General features: G+C 40.6%; 1 protein-coding gene across 1 annotated transcript in view; it reads left to right on the top strand.

Moving 5' to 3' along the window:
* Positions 1–19,757, top strand: part of RPS6KA2 (ribosomal protein S6 kinase A2) — a 179,370-nt gene that overhangs the window by 120,908 nt on the left and 38,705 nt on the right. Inside the window, exons 9-12 of the mRNA XM_075146316.1 lie at positions 989–1,059; positions 1,892–1,980; positions 9,710–9,774; positions 18,475–18,577. Of these exons, the coding sequence (XP_075002417.1) occupies positions 989–1,059; positions 1,892–1,980; positions 9,710–9,774; positions 18,475–18,577 (328 nt within the window). The remainder of the gene's footprint in view (positions 1–988; positions 1,060–1,891; positions 1,981–9,709; positions 9,775–18,474; positions 18,578–19,757) is intronic.

Here is a 19,757-nt window from a genome sequence, read left to right as displayed (position 1 = left end):
AGCAAGTAACAGTTCTCCTTACCCTCAACGGGCATTGTCCTCCTTTGTGCCCGGGCTGTATTATGTTCTTGGTGCCTTTGTGTTTGGTGATGCATAACCTTCATCATCCTTAGTCAGAGGAACCAGTTGCCACTCATACCCCCATGAAACACTGTGGCAAGAGCTGCATGAAAGACCTGGTATTGAATCCATATTAGGCGAGCTTCTTTGGCTGGTTTGGGTTTTTTTTTTTATTTTATTTTTAGAAATGTGAAATTCCTGTCAAATTTACTGAAAGCACTGATCTGTTTCAAAGGAACCATAACTGATTGATGTTTTCATGTGTGGGTTAGGCAAATAATTGATGATGATTGCTGAGTTTTGCTTTGAGATTTGGGTTCAGTTAAATGTGACACTTGCAAAATTCATCACGTAATACAGCCAGGGGAACCAAAGCGGGAGAGAAAAAAGCACGCTCAAATGCCTTGAGGATGTGGGGTTTGCGCATGTTTCTCCTGCAAAGTATAGCAGTGGCGTCTCTAAGTGGTGCAAATATACAATCGAAAAGGTGGTTCAACTCAAGCTAAAAAGATGGGGAGTGGCATGTTGAACCCATTTTCCTTGCACCACAGTGCACGCCAAACACCTAAGACCCATTCAGACTAAGGGTCTCTCCAGCCAAATATCTCATCTCCAGCATTGGCCATAAAACGGGTGCTGGAGGAAACAGCATATATGACACTTCTTCCCAAACATACCAAAACTTGACCCCAAGTATCAGTATAAACAGTTTGTAACAAGACTCTTGAACGAAACGGTCATGTTAGTCCTTCATGTTCTGCATAATCCAGAGCTGCTGTGTCATTTTTTTCTGAAGTACAGCTTGTTGGACAATTTCTTTTCCTCAAGTTTTCGGTTGTGTTGGAAATAGAAAGTGAGTGTGGTGTCTGTCGGCTATGCAGACTGTCTCAACGCTCATTTGATTTACCATTTTGTTGTTATTCCACAGTTTGAGATGCTGACGGGATCGTTACCCTTTCAGGGAAAAGACAGAAAGGAGACAATGGCACTCATTCTCAAGTGAGTACCGAAACTGCTTGAGTTAACTGTACCTAACGGGCAGCTTATAGTTCCTAGGTATATGAAAGGTAGAGAATAATAGTGTGCATAATGCGTTTTTCAAAGCTATGTAAGGCATGAATTTGGTAAGGCATGCACAGCTGATGCCTGCATGTGGCTCTAAAATTGCCTTCAGAATAAATAGTAGGAAGTGAATTACTGAGAAGGCCTTACAAAAGAAATGTATCTTACTTTCTGTGATAAAGAATGTCATTATCCACACAAAAGTAGGAACATCCAAATTTCTGCAGGACAGCTTATGTTTTGTTGTTGCCAAGTTTCAGATCTTTTCCTTTGCAAATTTCCCGTTCATTTAATGTTAAGTGCAGACATAAGTGTTTGAAGCTTGTCTTTGCTCAATATTACATCTTTTCTCTATAGCAGTGAATCGCCAAGGGAAAAGTTTTATTCTCTTTTATCAATATGTGGTTTAGTATAACTATTTTCATGAAGTTTTGTTTGTTTAAATTCCTCTTGATCCCCAAATTTATTCCAGCAAGCTAAAAAAGTGAAAAGATTTTTGTAGGAAAATGACCTATTTAGGTTGCAAAAGGTGTTATGAGATTCATTAGATCTACTCTGCCTCTAGTGAAGCCAGTGGTAAAACCTTCTTTAGCTTCAACAGAAAAAGATCAAGTCCTCACTCTGTATTGCATTATGCTTAGGTAGCCTTTGGTCACCAAATTCATGTGTCTGCCTATCCTGAGTACTACAATTCCACTTTTTAAACCACAGTGGGATGGAGAAAATTTGTGAAAAATCTATTTTCTTTTCAAGTGTTGTGTTCTTTCAGAGCCAAGCTGGGAATGCCACAGTTCTTGAGCATAGAAGCCCAGAGCCTGCTGCGAGCCCTCTTCAAAAGGAACCCCTCCAACAGATTAGGTACGTGCGCGCATTCGATTGGGGCATTTGTTATGTGTGCTCTGCCTTGCCAGGTGCTGATCGTTTCTCTCGGTGCATTTTCCTTGATAGTTATCCTCTTCATTATGCAGCATTTTGCATTCCTTCCCAGAACGTAGTGAACCTTGAGCGTTACTAGATAAATTTGCAAAGAGCACAGGCAAACCATTGGAATTTAAAACATGGTATTAGCTTGTTTTTTATTTTTTTGGTGAATAGGGAGAGTAAGCCACCAGCACTTATGAAGGGTTTAAGATAACCGCTGCATATGATAATATAGGGAACTAAGAAACAGGTATCTTTTTAATTCTGTATAATTTAGCTGCAAATCTGAGGAGCAAAAGGGAGAAGAATTTGTCTCTCCTATTCTCAAATATGTTTCCATGCTGTCTCGTTCTGTTTGCTGGGAACATTTTCACAGTAGGCTTTCTTCTTTATTACCCTAAATGTATTATCTCCATTCTTGCTAATATGTTTTCAATCTTTGTTAATAAACCCATTTAAATTACGATAAACTAGAAGGATGTATTGGACCATGTATCTTATGCCATCTGTACCTTTGTTTGGGAGTTTATTAAGAAATTCGTTGCATTTGGTGAGGTCATGGGCAATGCTTGGTGCACAATTTTCACTGCAAATTGGTCTTCAGTTTTTCTGTGGAAAAATCAGAACAGTCATATCAAGTGAATGATATGAATATAATAGCACTATATTGGTTTTCATTTTAAAATCATATCTAGTTCTGTGAAAAATTTTAGAGATTTCTTTTTTCCCCATAGCTCTCATAGGGAAAGAATTTTCTTCTAAAGGAAAGGGACAAACCTTTCCTTTGTACCTCTGTTGGGTTGGGTTTTTGTAACCTTTGGAGCAGGAATTGACCTTATGAGCAGGAATTTCATCCTTCAGTTCTGTAAACTGTATCACAAGAAGAGAGCTGATGGGTCATATTTAAATTTGTGGTTGACTGTCATTGCCATCCATGGGAGTTTTGGCAGCTAATAAATGACTTGTCTTTTAAAGAATGGCATAGACTGGTTAAATATTGAGACTTGTGAGAAGCAATTTGCTGTTCGCTCTTACAACTGTTTACGCTTGTAAGATTATTTCACATTGGAGACATAAAGTTAGAAGCAAAAAGCTAATTTACTAAATGTCTTGTTCTGAGAAGTTGAAAAAGCAAGAGGTGCATGAGAGGTTCCTCTCATTCCTTCTTGCAGTACCCACACTCACTTCTCAAATGCTGGTGGTGCTGCTGAAGGTCTGCTGCACAGCGCTCTTGGTCCTCTGGGTAGCAGTCACAGCGTTAGCGGCCAGACGGGCGGCAGAGCGCAAAATGCTTGACAGCCCACTTCAATCATCATCTGCCTGAGCAATGGCTCCTGCAGTTTCTAATAGGCACACGTGGCTGTGCATGCAAATGTGTGGAAGATGGTCGCTCTGCTCTGTGCCTTTGAGCTTCTGCTTGACCTGCCCTGGTAGCTCTGTCCCTTGCTTCAGGTGGGGCGGCGTGTGGGCTACTCCAGCCTCTGTTTTATACTGAGTACCATCAGACTGTCACATTTCGGGTGAATGGATGTGTTCTGCCTGGCTGCAGCAACTCAGCCGGAGCCCCCACCTCATGCACAGGCCAGACGTGGTGGCTCAGCTGTTTTCCGAGAAAGCCTGGCTCCTGCGGACAAGGACAGTGTGGAGCAGGCTGCCTCTCGCTGCGACTGCTGGGGAGAGCAGGAGCCGAGAGCCCTTGCTCCACGCAGGGACCAGGGGACAACCAGACCTCCCACAGGGCTGGGCGTGAATGTGGAGCCAGTCCCTCAGCACGCTGCTGTGGCCCCTCTCCTCCCGGGGGGATGCCCGCACGGCCCGCAGAGGGAATGCCCTCCCATAGATTTTAGCTCTTGACCTAAATGGTAGCTCTTGTAGTCTGATATGCTGTAGAGATGATAGTGCAAAAACACATTTCTCAGCAGGTTTCAATTGCTCTCAAGCAATTTGCTTGACATAAGAGAAAATTAGAGTCTTGGGATTTCTAGGTTTAATCTACGTTCAGAAAAATAAGATGCTGCAGCAAATACAAACTTTTCCCCACTCCACCCCTCTGTTCCTTTCTGCTGTTTCCTCCCTGTCTCCATCTCTCGGTTTTGTTCTGCTCTGCTCGTTTTGTGGCTTCCCACAAACTGCTATCCATCCAAAATGGGGCTCCAGTGAAGTCAGTCGGAGTTTCTGGATGCTGATCCTTAAATCAAAAGCTACTCACTAAAATAAGCAAAGTTGCTTAGTTTTAGCCATGATAGTTCTAGCCCCCATATTGTCTCCCTTTTAATAATGGGGAATTGCTAAGGGTCAAGGTTTTAAACCTGAGGTTTATTGAAATACTGGGAAGGCTGGGAGAAGGGAAGAGATTATTTATAACACAAACATCCAAGGAAATAAAAATCTAAAAGAGTAAGAGAAAAATAGATCTTAACATTTCAGCGATAGCGGTGGAGAGCTTCTGAAGGCTCTCTCTGTTTTAACTGATTGAGAATCAGCACAAAGGACGATGAAAACAGACTTGTTGGTAATGAAAGAAGGAATACTTAAATGGTTGGCCTAAATACTGAACAGAAGTCAGTAGATAAAAGGACTGCTTCAACTTTGTGGATTTTAGCTTTTTCTGGGAAAGGAATAACAGTCTGAAGTTAAAAGTAGGCTTAGACATCCTGTTTTGAAAAAATCTTTGGAAAATTAATGAAGCGTGCTAAAATAAATAAACCATATTATGGATCAAACACTTGTTTTCAGCCATTGTTCCAGAAGTTTGCAAATCTGGAAAGTGTTTGTATTTAGTTCCAAAGTATTTTTAACGTTGGCAAGATGAAAGATGCTGAGCTTCAAAAATCATTTTATTCTGACTACCATCTTGCTTTTTGCCATTTGATTTTGATATATTAACAAATAGAAGTAAAGATTGATGCTGTACTCTGAAATTTTCCTTTGAAACTTTGTTTTGAAGCTTTGGATTATTAATGGAAAAAAAATATTAGAGTTGAAGGGAGGTACTCGGACAAGGCAGAGAAGGAATTTAGTAATCCAGTTTACCTGATTCTATTTTTAAATCTGGTGCCCGTATTAATGCTGTAGAACAAACTTCTAAGGAATGGAAAATCTTCCTTCCCTTGGCATCCCTTGTTATGGGCGCTGCCTGTTCTTTTCTGAGCCTATACACTCTGCTGTACAAATAGTCTGCATAGCACTGCTTTGATACTGTTGCTCTGATGAAGTAAAACAAATTTCAGATTATGGACAAGCATAATTTTAAATTCTTAAAAGAAACTAACTGGAATATCCAGGCAAACAAGGAGTAAGCATCTGTCTGCACCACCACAGCACCTCGGAAAGCAAGTTGTACGATGAAGGTGTTAGTTCATTACGTTGCCAGGAACTTAGGCAAGGGACTAATTCTTACTTGCCCTAAGGTCTGGATTTACTCAGGCAGGTAAATGAATGTAAAGAGCATTTCAGGAACTCCCTACGCTGCTGAGCAGTATAAAGTTTCCAGAGTCCTTATAAATGAGAAGCTTGGCCAAGAAAGTATAGAGTAAAAGCATGCACCAGTAGATTCAGAGTAAAAGCCAAGGAAACAGTTATTATTTCCTTAATCCCATGCTTTCAGAGAAGATACATTCTGCTTTGGCACATAGAAAACTTTGTTTTTCAATTTTATAAGATGATGAGTTTTAAAAAACAAGTTTTACCTTTGTCAGAGTGACTGTACCTCTTCCTTGCAAACCTTAGGAACGCGTTTCAAAAAAACTAGCCCACTAAGAAGATTCTGAAGCTGTGGAGACACTAAAATTTTATTATCTGAAACTAAAAATCTGGAAACACTTTTTGCTTATTTTGAATATCCAAATAATCAATTTTCAAATTTCATAGGTCTCCCTTTTTCCCCTTAATAGATTTCAAGGCTCACATTGTCTATAATGATTCAACAATCAAAACCAATTACAAATAAAACATTCTACTGTTACTGCTTGCAGACACTTTTATTACAGGCATAAAACAATCTTAGATAATCAAGTTCTCGCTTATTAACATGAGGCTGCTTTTATATAAATCCTTGCACTCTATAATGTGTTTAAACTGGCAATTTGATCTGAAAGCGTTATTTGTCTTCTCAGACCCTCGTGGGACTAGATGGCATGTAGGAATATTTGCAGGCAATAGATTTGATTGTGCTGATTATTCTTTACAGATAGGTTTGATTACTAAATTGAAGTTAAAGTGAAGTTAAAAAAACAACCAGAAACCTAGAGGAAGGTGAAAGGTTTGCGGTCATGTGGTGTGCCATTGTGTGTTGCACTTCAGCAGTCTGCTAAATACCCATCTCTATGCCAAGAAATGTCCATGCCCATGAAACAGGACTTTCCAGTTACTCCTGCGCTTCTCTTTTCTCCATGAAAGCACATCTCTTTCCAGTACCACTGTAGATTTGCGGATGGAAGCTGAATGGCTGAAACGTGCTGAGCAAATCCAGAGAGACTCCACCATAAGCACTGGTGCCTAACCTCTCCCATGGGCTTCCGCAGCGGGGTCAGGGTTGCCCCTCTGGGCTCCCAGAGCTGTCCCCAGTTGAGGAGAGGACCAGGCCACGTGCCTGCGGCCACAGCACACGGCCCGAGAGGGAGCCGTGGGCTACACCAGCAGGTCTCATGGCAGGGAAAATCAGGGAATAAAAACTGCAGGAAGCGCTGAACCTTCTCCATGGTGTAAAATCAGGGAAGTGAAAGTCCTTCACTCTTCGCAAAATTAGGCTATTACTGTCCTAAATCTCTTTTAATACATTAAGCTGACCAGAGATGGAGTCAAGCCCTGGCACTCCTAAGAATGTATTCTCTCTGTGCCAGAGCTCTGAGATGGCCCCAAGTGGCAAATGCCAATTTTTCAAACAAATGCCTGTGTCAACTGCATGCTGCATTCCTTACTCCACACTGCAGTCCTCCACTGATAGAAGTAGCTATGGGTGGGCTTTTTCCTTGGTTCTGATTTCTGTGGGGTTTTTTTGAAAAAAGAACACTAACAGTAGCAAAAAGTGTGGCTTTCAAATGGATCATCTGAAAAAGGCGGGTCATTCCCATCACACAATGATGTATCCATAAGCCTCCAAAAGCAGAAAAAAGGAAACAGTAGGGAAGGGACAGAGCAGAGAAGATGGAATGCATCAGCAGTTATCCTCACTATAGGGAAGGCTACCAGTAGCTTACAATGTCTGTAGCATTTATCCCAGTCCTTCAAAATCAGTTTGGCACTTGGGTTTCATCCTTATGTAGTAAAGAGCAACTACTGCACATTACAAAGCTTCCAGCCACCGCCACGGAACACAAGACATTTCTCACAGATATTTCTTCTCTGAAGAGTTGCTTAATGTAATTCTCTTCAGAGTAACTGTGTCGGTTTCATGTTTCTGTTGGCATTGCTAAAATCAAAATGAATCTGCCAAGGGTATCTAGTGCAGACTTTAGACTGCGCATTGAAAAAACATGCTGAGGAAGACCTAGAACAAGTCTTATCACTATCTAAGTCTTAGTATTTTCTTGTTCAGTACCCAGAGGCCATAAACAACTGCCTAGGGAAGAGTAAAAATAGGGTAAGCATATGTGATAACTTCACCCAAATTCTCTCCCAGTCTACACCTGCATTAAGCTCAAGCAAGGGGTTTCCTGAACCTCTTGTGGTTTGTCGATGAAGTAATCTTCAACAGATTTCATTTCAACATACTTTTCTGGTCTCCCACTGAACCCATATAAATATTTTGCACCCACATCATCTTTTCCAAGGAATTCCCTGTCACACAACTATCTTTTGCCTGAGGAAACATCTCCAGATTGTTCTGAACCTGATTCCTGCTAGCATCATTTAATGACTTACATTCTTGTACTGGAAAAGATGTGGAAGACTTAATCCCTATCCCCTCGTTCCACGTAATCATGACTTTTTAGATCTCTATCATATACCCCCTCAGTCGTCTGTTTCCAGGTTGAAAAGTCAGTAATTCTATACCATTCCTTGTTGCCCTTCTTTGATTTTTCCTACCTTTAATAAATATACCCTTTTATAAATGAGGGTGTCAACTACATTCCATACTCAGGCTGTAGGTGTACAACAGACTTATACAGTTACAATGTAATGATGTTCCCCTTTTGTCCCTTTTGTCCTTTTTTCTCTTTCTAAGATTTGATTTCATGTGTGTTTCCCTAGAACCGTCCGTCACAACCCAAAAACCTCACTCCTGAGGGGGGATGATCACCTCCGAGCACATAGTTTTGTATGGCGGGCTAGGATTGTTTATCCTCATGTGCGTCACTTGTATTTGTCTATACTGTAAGATTACCAGGATGGGGAAGTAATCAGAAGAACATTCCTCTTGCGTTATTATCCAGCAGGCCTGACAGACAATCCTGCATGTTATGTTCACAGAGTGTTTGCTTTTTGTATCCATTCATCCGCGAATGTTAAGCAGGCTGTAGGAAGCCGTTCCTGATCAATGCATTTTGGCAAACATCGGTAATGTCTTGTACACAGGGAGAGCAGATGCCACATTTTACAAAAGCTCGAGTTGACAAGACCTTTCTAAAGCTGCTTGTAATGTTGATCTTCAGAAAGTACAAATAATGCATATAAAAAGCTGAGTCCTCCGAGGTGCTGAATGCCTTTTGCAAGGTGCTTATGAATCCCAAGTCCTATTGGGAATCAGGGATGCTCAGCATCCTTGTAAAGAAGTGCTGGGTACCTTTCAGGAACAGATTCCAAAATTGCAATGCAAAGCCTTTACTTCCAGATGTTATTTCTCCTACTAGAAAATGAAAGGTGATATTAATAAAGTCAAATCAACCCCAAAAATGGCATGCTAAATCATCTCTGACAGTTGTTTAATTGTTACTGAGCTTCTGTTGGTTTTTGCAATGGCACTGAAGCAAATAAATTCAACTAAAGGAATAAAAAAGGCAATCTTCAGTGAAGACAAAAGGCAAAAGTAATGAATGAATTAGATTCGTTACCAGATCTCAGAAGAGTTTCCCTAAATTTCCTTTGGAGTAATGTAACAAAAAATTTAACAATATTGTCAGTGAGGAAGCATACCACAGAGAGTGATGATTTTGGTACTCACGCAAATTTGAAGGCGGTATTGGAAAAGGGGGAACCTAAAACCCCAGTTTACTTCAAATCATGTGGAGCCTTTTGGTGTTTTGAGCCTGAACTTATTTGTAGTGCAGCTTTCCCCATCTGTGGAGAATGGATAATTAGACAAGATTTGAGAGTCGGTGCAGATAGAAGAGCTGCCGCTGGCAACGGGGATCGGCAGGAGCCTTGCTGTAGTGTTAGGACATCTTGGGGCCACTCCTGGCCTCGCTGGTGTGTGCGCTCTGCTGCGGCTGAAATCCCACGTCTCGTCTGAAGCCTGAAGAGAGCAGCTATTCAGCCTTGGCACCAGCCTCAATTAGAGAAAAGGAAAAAACCCTCAGCCATCCGATGTTCATTAATGAAGTGCTGTTGTCTGTATTTATGGTTGTTTATACTGATATGGCAGTTGCACTGTTCAGGATTTCTTGACTAGAAGAAATGTTTAGATGGGGACTCCAGCTTTGTCAGTAGAAAAGAGGGGACGGGGAGGAAGGCTGGAGAAGAGATGTCATGCAGCATTCTTCTAAGCATGATTTCATTCTCTTGTCAGGTGCTGGATTCGATGGAGTGGAAGAAATTAAACGTCACCCCTTCTTTGTTACTATAGACTGGAATGTAAGTGGAGTAATTTTTTTTCTTAATTATTTTTCTTAGCTAGATTTTTTAAGACAAACTGCCGTGCTTAGAAAAAAGATGAAGTGAACTCTAACATAGAGAACCCATAGAGTGTTTTAAGTGAGTGCCTATGTCTCTTGCATACATATATACATTTGTTCACACACCCACAAATGAAAGAAATAGAAAGATGCTTTCAGCATTGCCATTTTTTTCTAACTGCTTGTCTCTGTTTTGCCTGATGGTCTGGCTATTTGTAGTGTCCTGCAGAATAATTTCCACATTCAGCTCTAATAAACATGATGCATTGATTGTGGGAGCTGGACTGGAGTGAAAATGAGCAGCTTTAAATGAAAGAATTCCTGTAATATTTCAATCGCAAAGGAAACCAGAGCCGAAGGACCAGGCTTCAAAGAGATACTCCAGAGGGGAGCGATCTGATGCTCTAGGTCCCTCCATCTTTCTGCTTTTATGTTACGTATTTAAATACTTGTCCCCTCTCACTGGGTTGGGCAAGCTGGACTAAATGCTAGTTTTATTCTTTCTGATACCAGAGACCTCCAGGAATCCTTTTCTCTTTTGGAATTATTCGGAGCAGCCCCAGGTCTGCTCTTACACATATCTGCCGACAGTAGCTCCAAGGAGCTCCCAGACTGCAGGCGCACCCTTTTCCCAAACACCGCGTGGTGCTGCTGGGACTGGCTGGGTATTGGTAGAGCTGGTACAGCAGGCTCTACAGCGGGTTGTGCTACTTTATGATGGGGGAATCATAAATCTTCCAACAGGATAGTTTTGTTGACCCCTTCTTGTCACCTTTGGCCTAAGTGACCATAGGACAGGATCTGGTCCTTCCACTATATTGCAAAGGGGGCTACAGAAAAGCACGGCATAGATGGATTTTCAGAAGAGTGATTTTACATCCTTGAGTATACAAGTCAACCAGCCAGAACAGGAAACTGCAGCTCCTCTTACAAGTGGTTGATGTTTTATTGAGGTGAGTCATTAATTTAAAATCAGCACTCAAAATTGGAACAGCAAACATTTGATCAAATGTAACATGGTTCAAATAAAACGTCGGACATGATTCACAGAATGGTAAACAAGGATTTACTTTATTCGATCAGCTACAGCTCATAAAGCTGGCGGTATAGATTAGCTAAGTATTCAATTTAGACTTGCAACAGGTTAAACCTTCTCACATTTTCAGCATCATATTTGTTCAAATCGACTTATTTTTAGACAAACCTGGAGGCAAACACTTTTCATTCTTGAACTGGACATCTGTCAGTGCATCAGAGCTTCTGTTTACCACATCCTCTAGAATTTTCTAGTTTAATTTTATCTGACCTGTGTTATGGTATTGTTATGTCTCTTTAATATTTGAATTTAATATCTGAATTCACTCATGAATGCTAGTGTAACAAGTCACATTGATGCAGTTCTCACTATAAATTCTGGTAAAACAGCATGAATGTATGTGATAGAGCCCTTCTCAAACAGCTGCCCAGGGCTTTACAGTAAAACTAATTCCTCTGTGAAGGCACATTTTGTGGTGCCCAGGTGGCCTTTGAAAGGCCCACAGAATCAATTATTTTGGAAAAACTTGTGAATCTAATTTGAATTGCATGTTGAAGAGTTGGGATGACTCATAAGCATGTTAAGAGATGATCAATGAAAGTGGAGTTTGAGATTTTCCATTATGTTCCAATAGGACTTTTAGTCCTATTACATATGTTCTGGATTCTATTACATATTACATATGTCTAGATTCTCTTTCCTCATCTGCTTCTTACTAATCATGAGATTCTATATAAAGACTTTACATTTATGAAAATATTAAGTGAAAATAAAAAATAGAGAAGAGTAGAGTTAGGTTCTTTATTATTTTTATTTTCTGTATTCCTGTGATATCTCCACAGTCCTCATCTTTGCAATCAAAATACAGGTCAGGTACATACGTTTTAACGTAATAAGGAACACTAGAGCAGTGAGAGGGTTTCTCCTTCTTCTGTGTTTGCTAGTGGAGCGGCTCAGTAACTCATCACAGAGGAATGAGGGAATGAGGCTCTACATCTTGGAAAGGTTTTCAGCAAAGTCAGTTCTGGACTGTGAGACTCCTCAAGACCACCTTCTCTTATGATGATTGGTGATTGTTTCAAGCTCAGTTCTTCAGGGAACAATTTCATGCCTGTCCTAAGGAAATTGTAGAGTCCTCCATCATTTGAAAAAGTTCTTATGGACGGGTTAGGGAAATATCTACCACAAAGAGGCTAGATATGCTTGAGCATGACTTGGAGATAGAGAGGAAGGTGGATTTAATTGCCCTTTGATGTCTTACCTAGCCCTTTAACTTTGCTGTAAAATGTAGCTGTAAAGACCCATTTTAATCCAACATAATCACTACTTATTGTACTCTCTTGGAGACAAATGAATCATTATTACACAGATCAGCTATCATTTTTGTAATACATTTTCTCATTTAATCCTAATCTTACTATCACTCATGGAGATCTTGGGAGCCTTATCTAGTTACAGCAGCAGTATTGTATGCATTTCAGAATGGCGTGAGCCAGCCTGGCCCTGAGCTGAAGCCAGGACTTTGCCTTACGATGATCATCCAACCAACTGTTAACATGTTCTCCATGGACAGAAACAGAGCAGGGGCAGAGAACAGAAATGAATCAGGCACAAATGTTTAGTGCTGATCTCTGTATTGTTGCAGGAAGAAGAGTCCCTGATGCTCTCATTTTGTTCTTCCATCACGTACACAGAATCTCTCACATCAATTTGCAGGCAGTCAGCAAACAATATTGTAGAGGCAGGACGTGAATGTTGATTTATTTTATATATGGTAATATAAAGACTTCAGAGAGCAAGAGGCAAGCTCTCTTGGAGAGCTTCTGAACTATCCTGGCAGCTATGATAGACAGGACTGCTGCAACTGACGGCATAGAAACTTTCAGCCACTGTAGGAAAATGATCCTCCATCAAGAGCCCCTTATCACAAAGGGTCAGAATGGGTTTAGTGTTTAGAAACCCAGTGCGAAACAGGTCTTTTTTTAAGCAAGATTTTTCCTACAAGAGTGATGTGATAACCAAGAACAAACTGCCAAATTTCTTCATCTCAGTTTAAGAGATTCAAAGCAGAAATGAGAGTTAGCTGCTTCCTTCCAAGTTGTGTGTCAAGTCGAGATACCGCAGTGATGCAGTCATTAGAATCGCAGACAGAAATGTAGAAATTGGATCTTCATGTCAGAGTACTGTCAGAGCTGTTCCCTTGGGGTTTGGATTGGGGCTTGGTTATTGTCTCTATCACCGAAGTGTTTACCTGATGGAGCAGTCATTTCCCACTTGTTTTCCATCTGTCTTCAAACAGACACAACCAGACAGTGTCTGGTTCAGATGAAGGCAGCGAACACAGTGGAAACAACATACGCAGTGTAAAAAAGCCCCCTGTTACGATGCTGCAGATGCTCATGCCAAGCACAGCAGTGCTGATAGAGTATGGCCACTGCAGTAGGTGCAATCCTGGAAAACCTGAGTGTGGCCAGAGAACAATCATCCTCCTCCCGTCCTTTATGTCATTCCCATGTGCCAGGGTGCCGTTCTTCAGTACAAATCTCCAGCCACCGAAGTTTAACTTTTGGTGTGTAAGTAGCACTAAATGAACTGTGGACAATCTGACACAGAGTTTTTATGCCCAAACTTAAATTGTGGCATCAGCCTAATCTCTGTAAAAATCTCATTTTTACAGCTATTGTCACGCAGTAACAAAACCCTAAATTCCCACTTCCCAGGGTGAAAAATAGATGGTTTCTGCAAGTATCAGTCTTACTGCTCTAAGGCATTTAGTAGGCACTGTGGTGCAAATTCAATAGATCCTTTGTTAAATGAATGGACTGTCTTTCATGATCAAGGCTGGGATTCACAGGAAGGAGATTAGATGTCAAGCTCCTTCTGAGTTTTACCTGCTTACTACCATTGCACCCCCTTTTCTCCCTAAGACAAGCAGACCCGAGCCGAGTTGACCTCAGATAATTTCAGTCATCGGCTCTGAGAAAGCAGAGACTGGTTCCTGATTTTATTATGACTGTTTCTTCTTTCCAGGTCATGCATAAAGAATTTCTGGCTTTTCATTGAAAACAAAAAATGAAATCCCTTTTTGCAGACTGCAGTCGGAGGAGTGGGCTATAAACAGTAGTTTTTGTCTAGATGACAGGCTAAATTGGAACTAGAGCAAATGACATGCTAAAAAATGAACTGTCAAATACAGCTGAGGGAAGGAGCGGGAAGAAAGTGGACTCAAGTTCTATTTCCTTCAACATTAATCAGAGATCAAACTAAACAGAAAATGTGAATTATTTAATTGGAGATTTTAACAGCAGCAAAAATTGAATGCAAGGTCTGAATTCTGCTAGCTTTTCTGTAATTTGCAGGCAGTAACGTTGAGCCATTACTCTAGGAGAGGACAAACATTTTAGAAGGTAGTTCATCCTTTTGTCTGTTTATTGGATTTTCCATGACAGGTGTATGTATCAAGGGAGTTTATTCTCACACTACAAGTGCGTCACTGTGGAGGGTAGTGTCTTTCTATTTCTAGAAGGTGTCTAATAATTCAATTCTTCATCAAAGAAACTCAGTTGAGGAAATGACTAAATATTTTTTAATTAAATTAAACCATTTTCTTTATCTTGATATTTGCCAGACACATGTACAAGGCATTTACATCTCTGGCTTTTTTTAGGAGTGCATTTTTTTAAAGATGATGAAAATTAACTGCTTATAAATAACAAGAGACGGACGCATGTCGCAGCATTTTATTACTAGTCTCCCTGGTGTATTACTTGAGTCCCAGCTGAGGAGTTGTTCAGATGAAGCTCATATCAGGGATCTGGCAACACACATTAAGAAAAGGTTATTGGGACCTGAGGGAGAATTAATTATTTCAAAATAGAGGTTTTTGTCCCAAGTCAGAAAGAAAGTTGATAGAATCTCATAGTTCCTCAAACTGCTATAGAACTGTGTTCTAGTTAATTCATAGGTACTTATTAAACTGAAGGTACTGATTATCAAAGTCTCAGAAGGATGTGAGGCGTTGATAAGTAGATGGAAGCCGGGATGTGTATCCAGGTGTGAATATCTAAATCAGTACTTTCACACCTTGGAGTTCATCGCCCTCATTCTGTGGATTACGCGCTCCCTCCACACAGCCTCCGGATCCAACAGCCGTGCATGATGCGCAGTGATTCCTGATACCTGTCAGTCACATTTTTCTGTGATAAGTCAATGCTGTGGCCAGTTTAATAAAATGGGATGTCAGGGGTTACTCTTTACTGGGAAAGAGAGAGAAATTACATTCTCAATAAAACATTAAGGGCTAAGGAATACATTTCTCCTTTATAGATGTGGAAGCAATATGGAAGAAAAAAAAAATCTTCAGCTTCTTATACCCATGCAAAATAACACACATACAATGATCTTAAGCACCCAACCTGAAATTTAAATGCTCCAGTTAGCACTAACATATCCAAAGTCTCTTTTGAAGGCCTAATAAGTTGCCCCAAAATAATAATTTGGATATGAAAACTGTGATTTAAACTGAGACAACTGGGACCCTGTTCCCATTAAAATAGGTGGTGGAACTCCCAGTGACTTCTCCATACAGGGCCAGGATTACCATGACTTGGGATGTAGATAACTGTTTAAACGTGACCAGAAGTTATGTGACATCCTGATAGAAATGGTCAAAGACAAAATTTGAAACTTAACTTGCTATGTCATTTGCTACTCTGGTTGATTTCTGTTGGAAGAGATCAAGGTGATCCATCAGCCACAAATAATTTTGGGACCACAGTAAGAGATAACAGGTTAATACATTTCACCTAAAATTAGAAGTATTCTTGGAAAATCCAGAAGGATCTCAAATCCTCCAAGAGATTTGTCCTCTGTGTGTATAGAAAACAACGGCTGTGATTCTTACTGTTTTCTTAGATCAGCTTGTGTCAGGTTGTGTTTTGCAGTCTACAGGATGCAGGTTTTTAAAGGAAGAAGCATTCTGCCTGCAGCACGCCTTCATGTTCAACTGTGTTGGGCTGCCCTGTGGTTTAGTTTGCTTCAGTGAATTGGCTTTGGTTGTAGTGGCTCACTTGGAGAACTGGAGCCAGCGTGGGGTGGGAAAGCCCACAGATGCTCTGCTTGTTCTTGTTCCTCAAAGATTTCATTTAGATACCTGATTCAAGAGCTTGGGGAAAAAATGGTTTAGGCAGTTTACCTTTTGCTGTTCCTCATTGTCTAGTCAGAAACACCAGAAATAATTTTTATCACAAGTGGAAAAGGAAATGGAAAAGGGAGTCATCCGGGTTGCGCTCAGAGGAGGTGCCTTTCACTCGCACAAGCAACTTCTTTGTTTCCATCCCCTCCCAGCAAGCAGATTTGTGATTACACATCTTTAGGTGGCCTGTGACTCATGATGAATCTTAAATCCCTCCCTAGTAGTGGAGGATGTGGGTTAGGGATTTGAAATACAAATGCAGCTCCAACAGCACTTAAGAAACTACAGATGGGGGGAGGAATTAAGAGGCCAGGGAGAATATGGTTACGATAATCAAAAGAGAGTGCAGTTCCCAAATGATGTACGACTCGAAAACGTGTTCCAATTTTTGGACCTCACAGGATGAGGGGTGCATTTAATTCAAGAAGGAAGCATGTGCGTGTGACCATATTGCTTTCTGCAGTAGAAGGACTGCAGTTGTGAATTAAGACAAATAAAGGGAAGCTGGAAACAAATAGCTTTCTCAAGGTGAAATCCTAGCAACAGGAAAACCTTCAGTAGGTGCTGAGTTCTCTTTTAAAGTTCTGTGCAGACAGAAAAAGATATATGTTAATTACTGGGTTGATACTTCTCAGTTGATGAGTGACACTTCCTGCTTAAGATTGCAATTGGCTTTTAATTATTTGGAAGACTGGCTTTCCATTGTGGCTTACAGCAATTATTCATCTCTCTTTCTCTCAGAAGATACGGAGCAGTTTTACGCAAGCAGGAACTTTTTATGGTGAAATGGCCATTAATTATTGCAGAGTCATTTCCAGCCTCACCATTCCATTTTTCCAAGGAATCATAATTCAACCACAAACATATGCTTTATGCGGATGCTAATACTATGCTACAGAATGTCCTGCCTCAAGAACCTTTATTTATCTATGCAAAATCAAGTTCAAATTATGTTGATGTGTATATATATATTAGGTTTGACTACATGCTTTATATTACAGAAGTTAATTCACCACAAAACCCACAGTTAAAAAGAATCTTCCTGCATGCAAAGAGCTGGACAAGCGTGTATTAATCTCCATTAAATATTTTGAAAAATCAGCTCGTTATGAAGTTGTTTTAAGAGCTAACCTGAAAATACATATTACAGTCATAAAATTGAACTCTCCAGCTCTTATCGTGACTCAAAAGTTTGAATGAAATGTTATATTTATGCTCAGACATGTTAATTATTGGACGCTGTCTGTGGCAACTAATTCAGCCCTTTGAAACCTGAGAACAAAAGCATTGCTAGAAAGGGAATGCAGTCTAGGGACTGAAACGTGGGGCAGGGAGTCAAACTGGGGCTCTGTTCCCCATGCCACCATCAGCAAAATGTTTGGGTTTGGGCAGTTCAAACAGAGATGATGCAAAGTTTGCTGAAATCAGTAGGACTCTCCACATTAACCTCTGTAGGCTTTGGAGCAGAATCAGACATGCTGCACCTCAGTTTGGTTCATCCCCCAGAGCGTGTGCGCCTGTGTGTGCATGAATGCTTGCAAAGGAGCACAGTGAAAGGATTTCTTAAAGGTCGCTAAGCATGAGTAAAGAGGCCACGAAGTCCCTGGTAATAAAGGCAGTGTATTAGCATGTATTTATGGTGATTGCTACTTATGTGATCCCCTACATGCTCCCTCACTCGCCAGCACAAACTCACACACCTAGCAGTGCTTACCTATTATATACCTTCCTCTCTTCCTTATGTTTTTCCTTGATTTTGCTCCTCTGTTCAAGACACATTTAGGCCTTCAACATGATTCCCCACCCATCCGCAGTGCTTTCTTTCCAGCATCTTTTGATGGGAATTTCATCTAATCCTCAGCTGTGAGCCCCTTCCCTTTTGCAAGATATGCCAAAAGAACAAATCTCTTGTTTAGGTTGTGAGCACCAGGCAGCCAGGCCTGTTGCTCAGCTCAGTCTGGCAGAGTGTCAAACATATTGCTAGTTCTTGACAAATAATAAATGCTAAAACAGCCACTGCTTCCTAGTGGTTCTTTGTGCTCATTGCCATTGCTGCGCTGCTGAAGCCACCCATGCATAGTTTCCTGGTGTTACCATTGCACGTTCCGGTCCTGCCCTTAAGACCAGTGAATTTCCAGATGCCTCAGCTGGAATACTGTGCCAGTCTACGGGCTAAATTTTTACCAGAAACATCTGTGTTTATGTTCTGGATTCCAGTAACTAAAAAGTTCAGGGACCATCCAGGGCACAGGTTTTAAGCCGACCCATCAAGCAGGAGCCAGAGCTACAGATACGTCATCCTTTTTTGTCAGTCCTGCAAGGGTGGCACAGAGCTGAGAGAGGACACCCTAAACAAAGTGGGGAGCCTATCTGCGGATGCTGAAGGTGTACAGATCGTTGTTGATTGTGATCTGTTCTTCTCCTTGTAGAAACTATACAGGAAAGAAATCAAGCCGCCTTTCAAGCCCGCAGTGGGACGGCCAGAAGACACCTTTCATTTTGATCCAGAGTTCACATCTCGGACCCCCACAGGTTAGTAAGGTGGCACTGGGTAATGCATCTTTTCAGTGAGTAAATTCATTCTTCCTTCCCCTCCCCATTCCAGTGGGGTCTAAAAGTCTGATCACCTCTGTGTTTACTGGGTTTTGCAATATCCAGCAGGAAGCAAAGACTGTTTTGTATTTTCAGGAAAAGAAGCTCATAAGCATCTCACCAACTTCAAATTAATTTGTCTTCAGGAAGGACAGATTTCACATTTTTAATAGGAAATATAACTATTGATTTGCTATTTTATTACTCTTATTGTTGCTTACATTAGCTGAATTTAACTCCTTTAAATTACCTCGGCTTCAAAGAACTTTGCATCTTTGCAAGTTAGTGTATAATTATATATTCCATAGATGTTTCCTTTAATTATGAAATCCCATAGACTATGGACTGTTGGAAGTTAATACATGGTTAACAGTAATGAAGAATCATCAAGTTCTCAGATCAGTGGAGTTATGCCAACAGGAAATTTGGTCCACAATATTTAGAAAATCCTTGAAGTGAGAATGTTGTTCCTATAATTTCTATTTCCTAACAGGAATATCCCACTTTATGGACTATATTTATGAAGGTGATTGCTGCACAAAACACCATCTTCCCACTCTTTTAGTTGAAAGCAAGAATATAGTAACCTCAGAGTGGTAATCCCAGTTATAATGTTGCCTCTTGCTAGACGTGGATAAGCTACATTACATTTCTGCCTGTGATATTCCTGTGTAAAGAAGTACCTATTTATATGTTCTAAAATATAAAAATTTAATTAGCTGTTATTTGTAAAACACTTTGAAGATGGTAAGCACTGTAAATATCACATAGTATTGTTGTAATAACCAAGTATAAGGTCTCAAGCTTCAACCCTCAAATTGCCCCAGAACTGTTGCAGTGAGAGTAAAAGATCTGAGCTTTCATTACGAAACGCCTGCATTATAGCACATGAATCAGAGCTGAGATTTCCTGTAGTTTTCATTCAGGCTCATTATGACCTTCAGCCTTTTTCTTAAAACTAGCCCAAACCTCTATTCAAAGCCTGGCTTAAACCTCCTTTCATGGGGTATGAAATAGTGGTATCTACTAAAAATCTTTTCTCAGTCTTGGTTCCTAGTTTTTTTGGCAAGGATGTGCTGACTTTCACAAGCTGTAAAAATATTACACTCTGGTTATTTGG

Source organism: Calonectris borealis, chromosome 3 (genome assembly GCF_964195595.1).
Source record: "Calonectris borealis chromosome 3, bCalBor7.hap1.2, whole genome shotgun sequence".
NCBI lineage: Eukaryota > Metazoa > Chordata > Aves > Procellariiformes > Procellariidae > Calonectris > Calonectris borealis.
The sequence above is the reverse complement of the archived record's forward strand: the minus strand, read 5'-3'. Positions and strand labels throughout refer to the sequence as shown.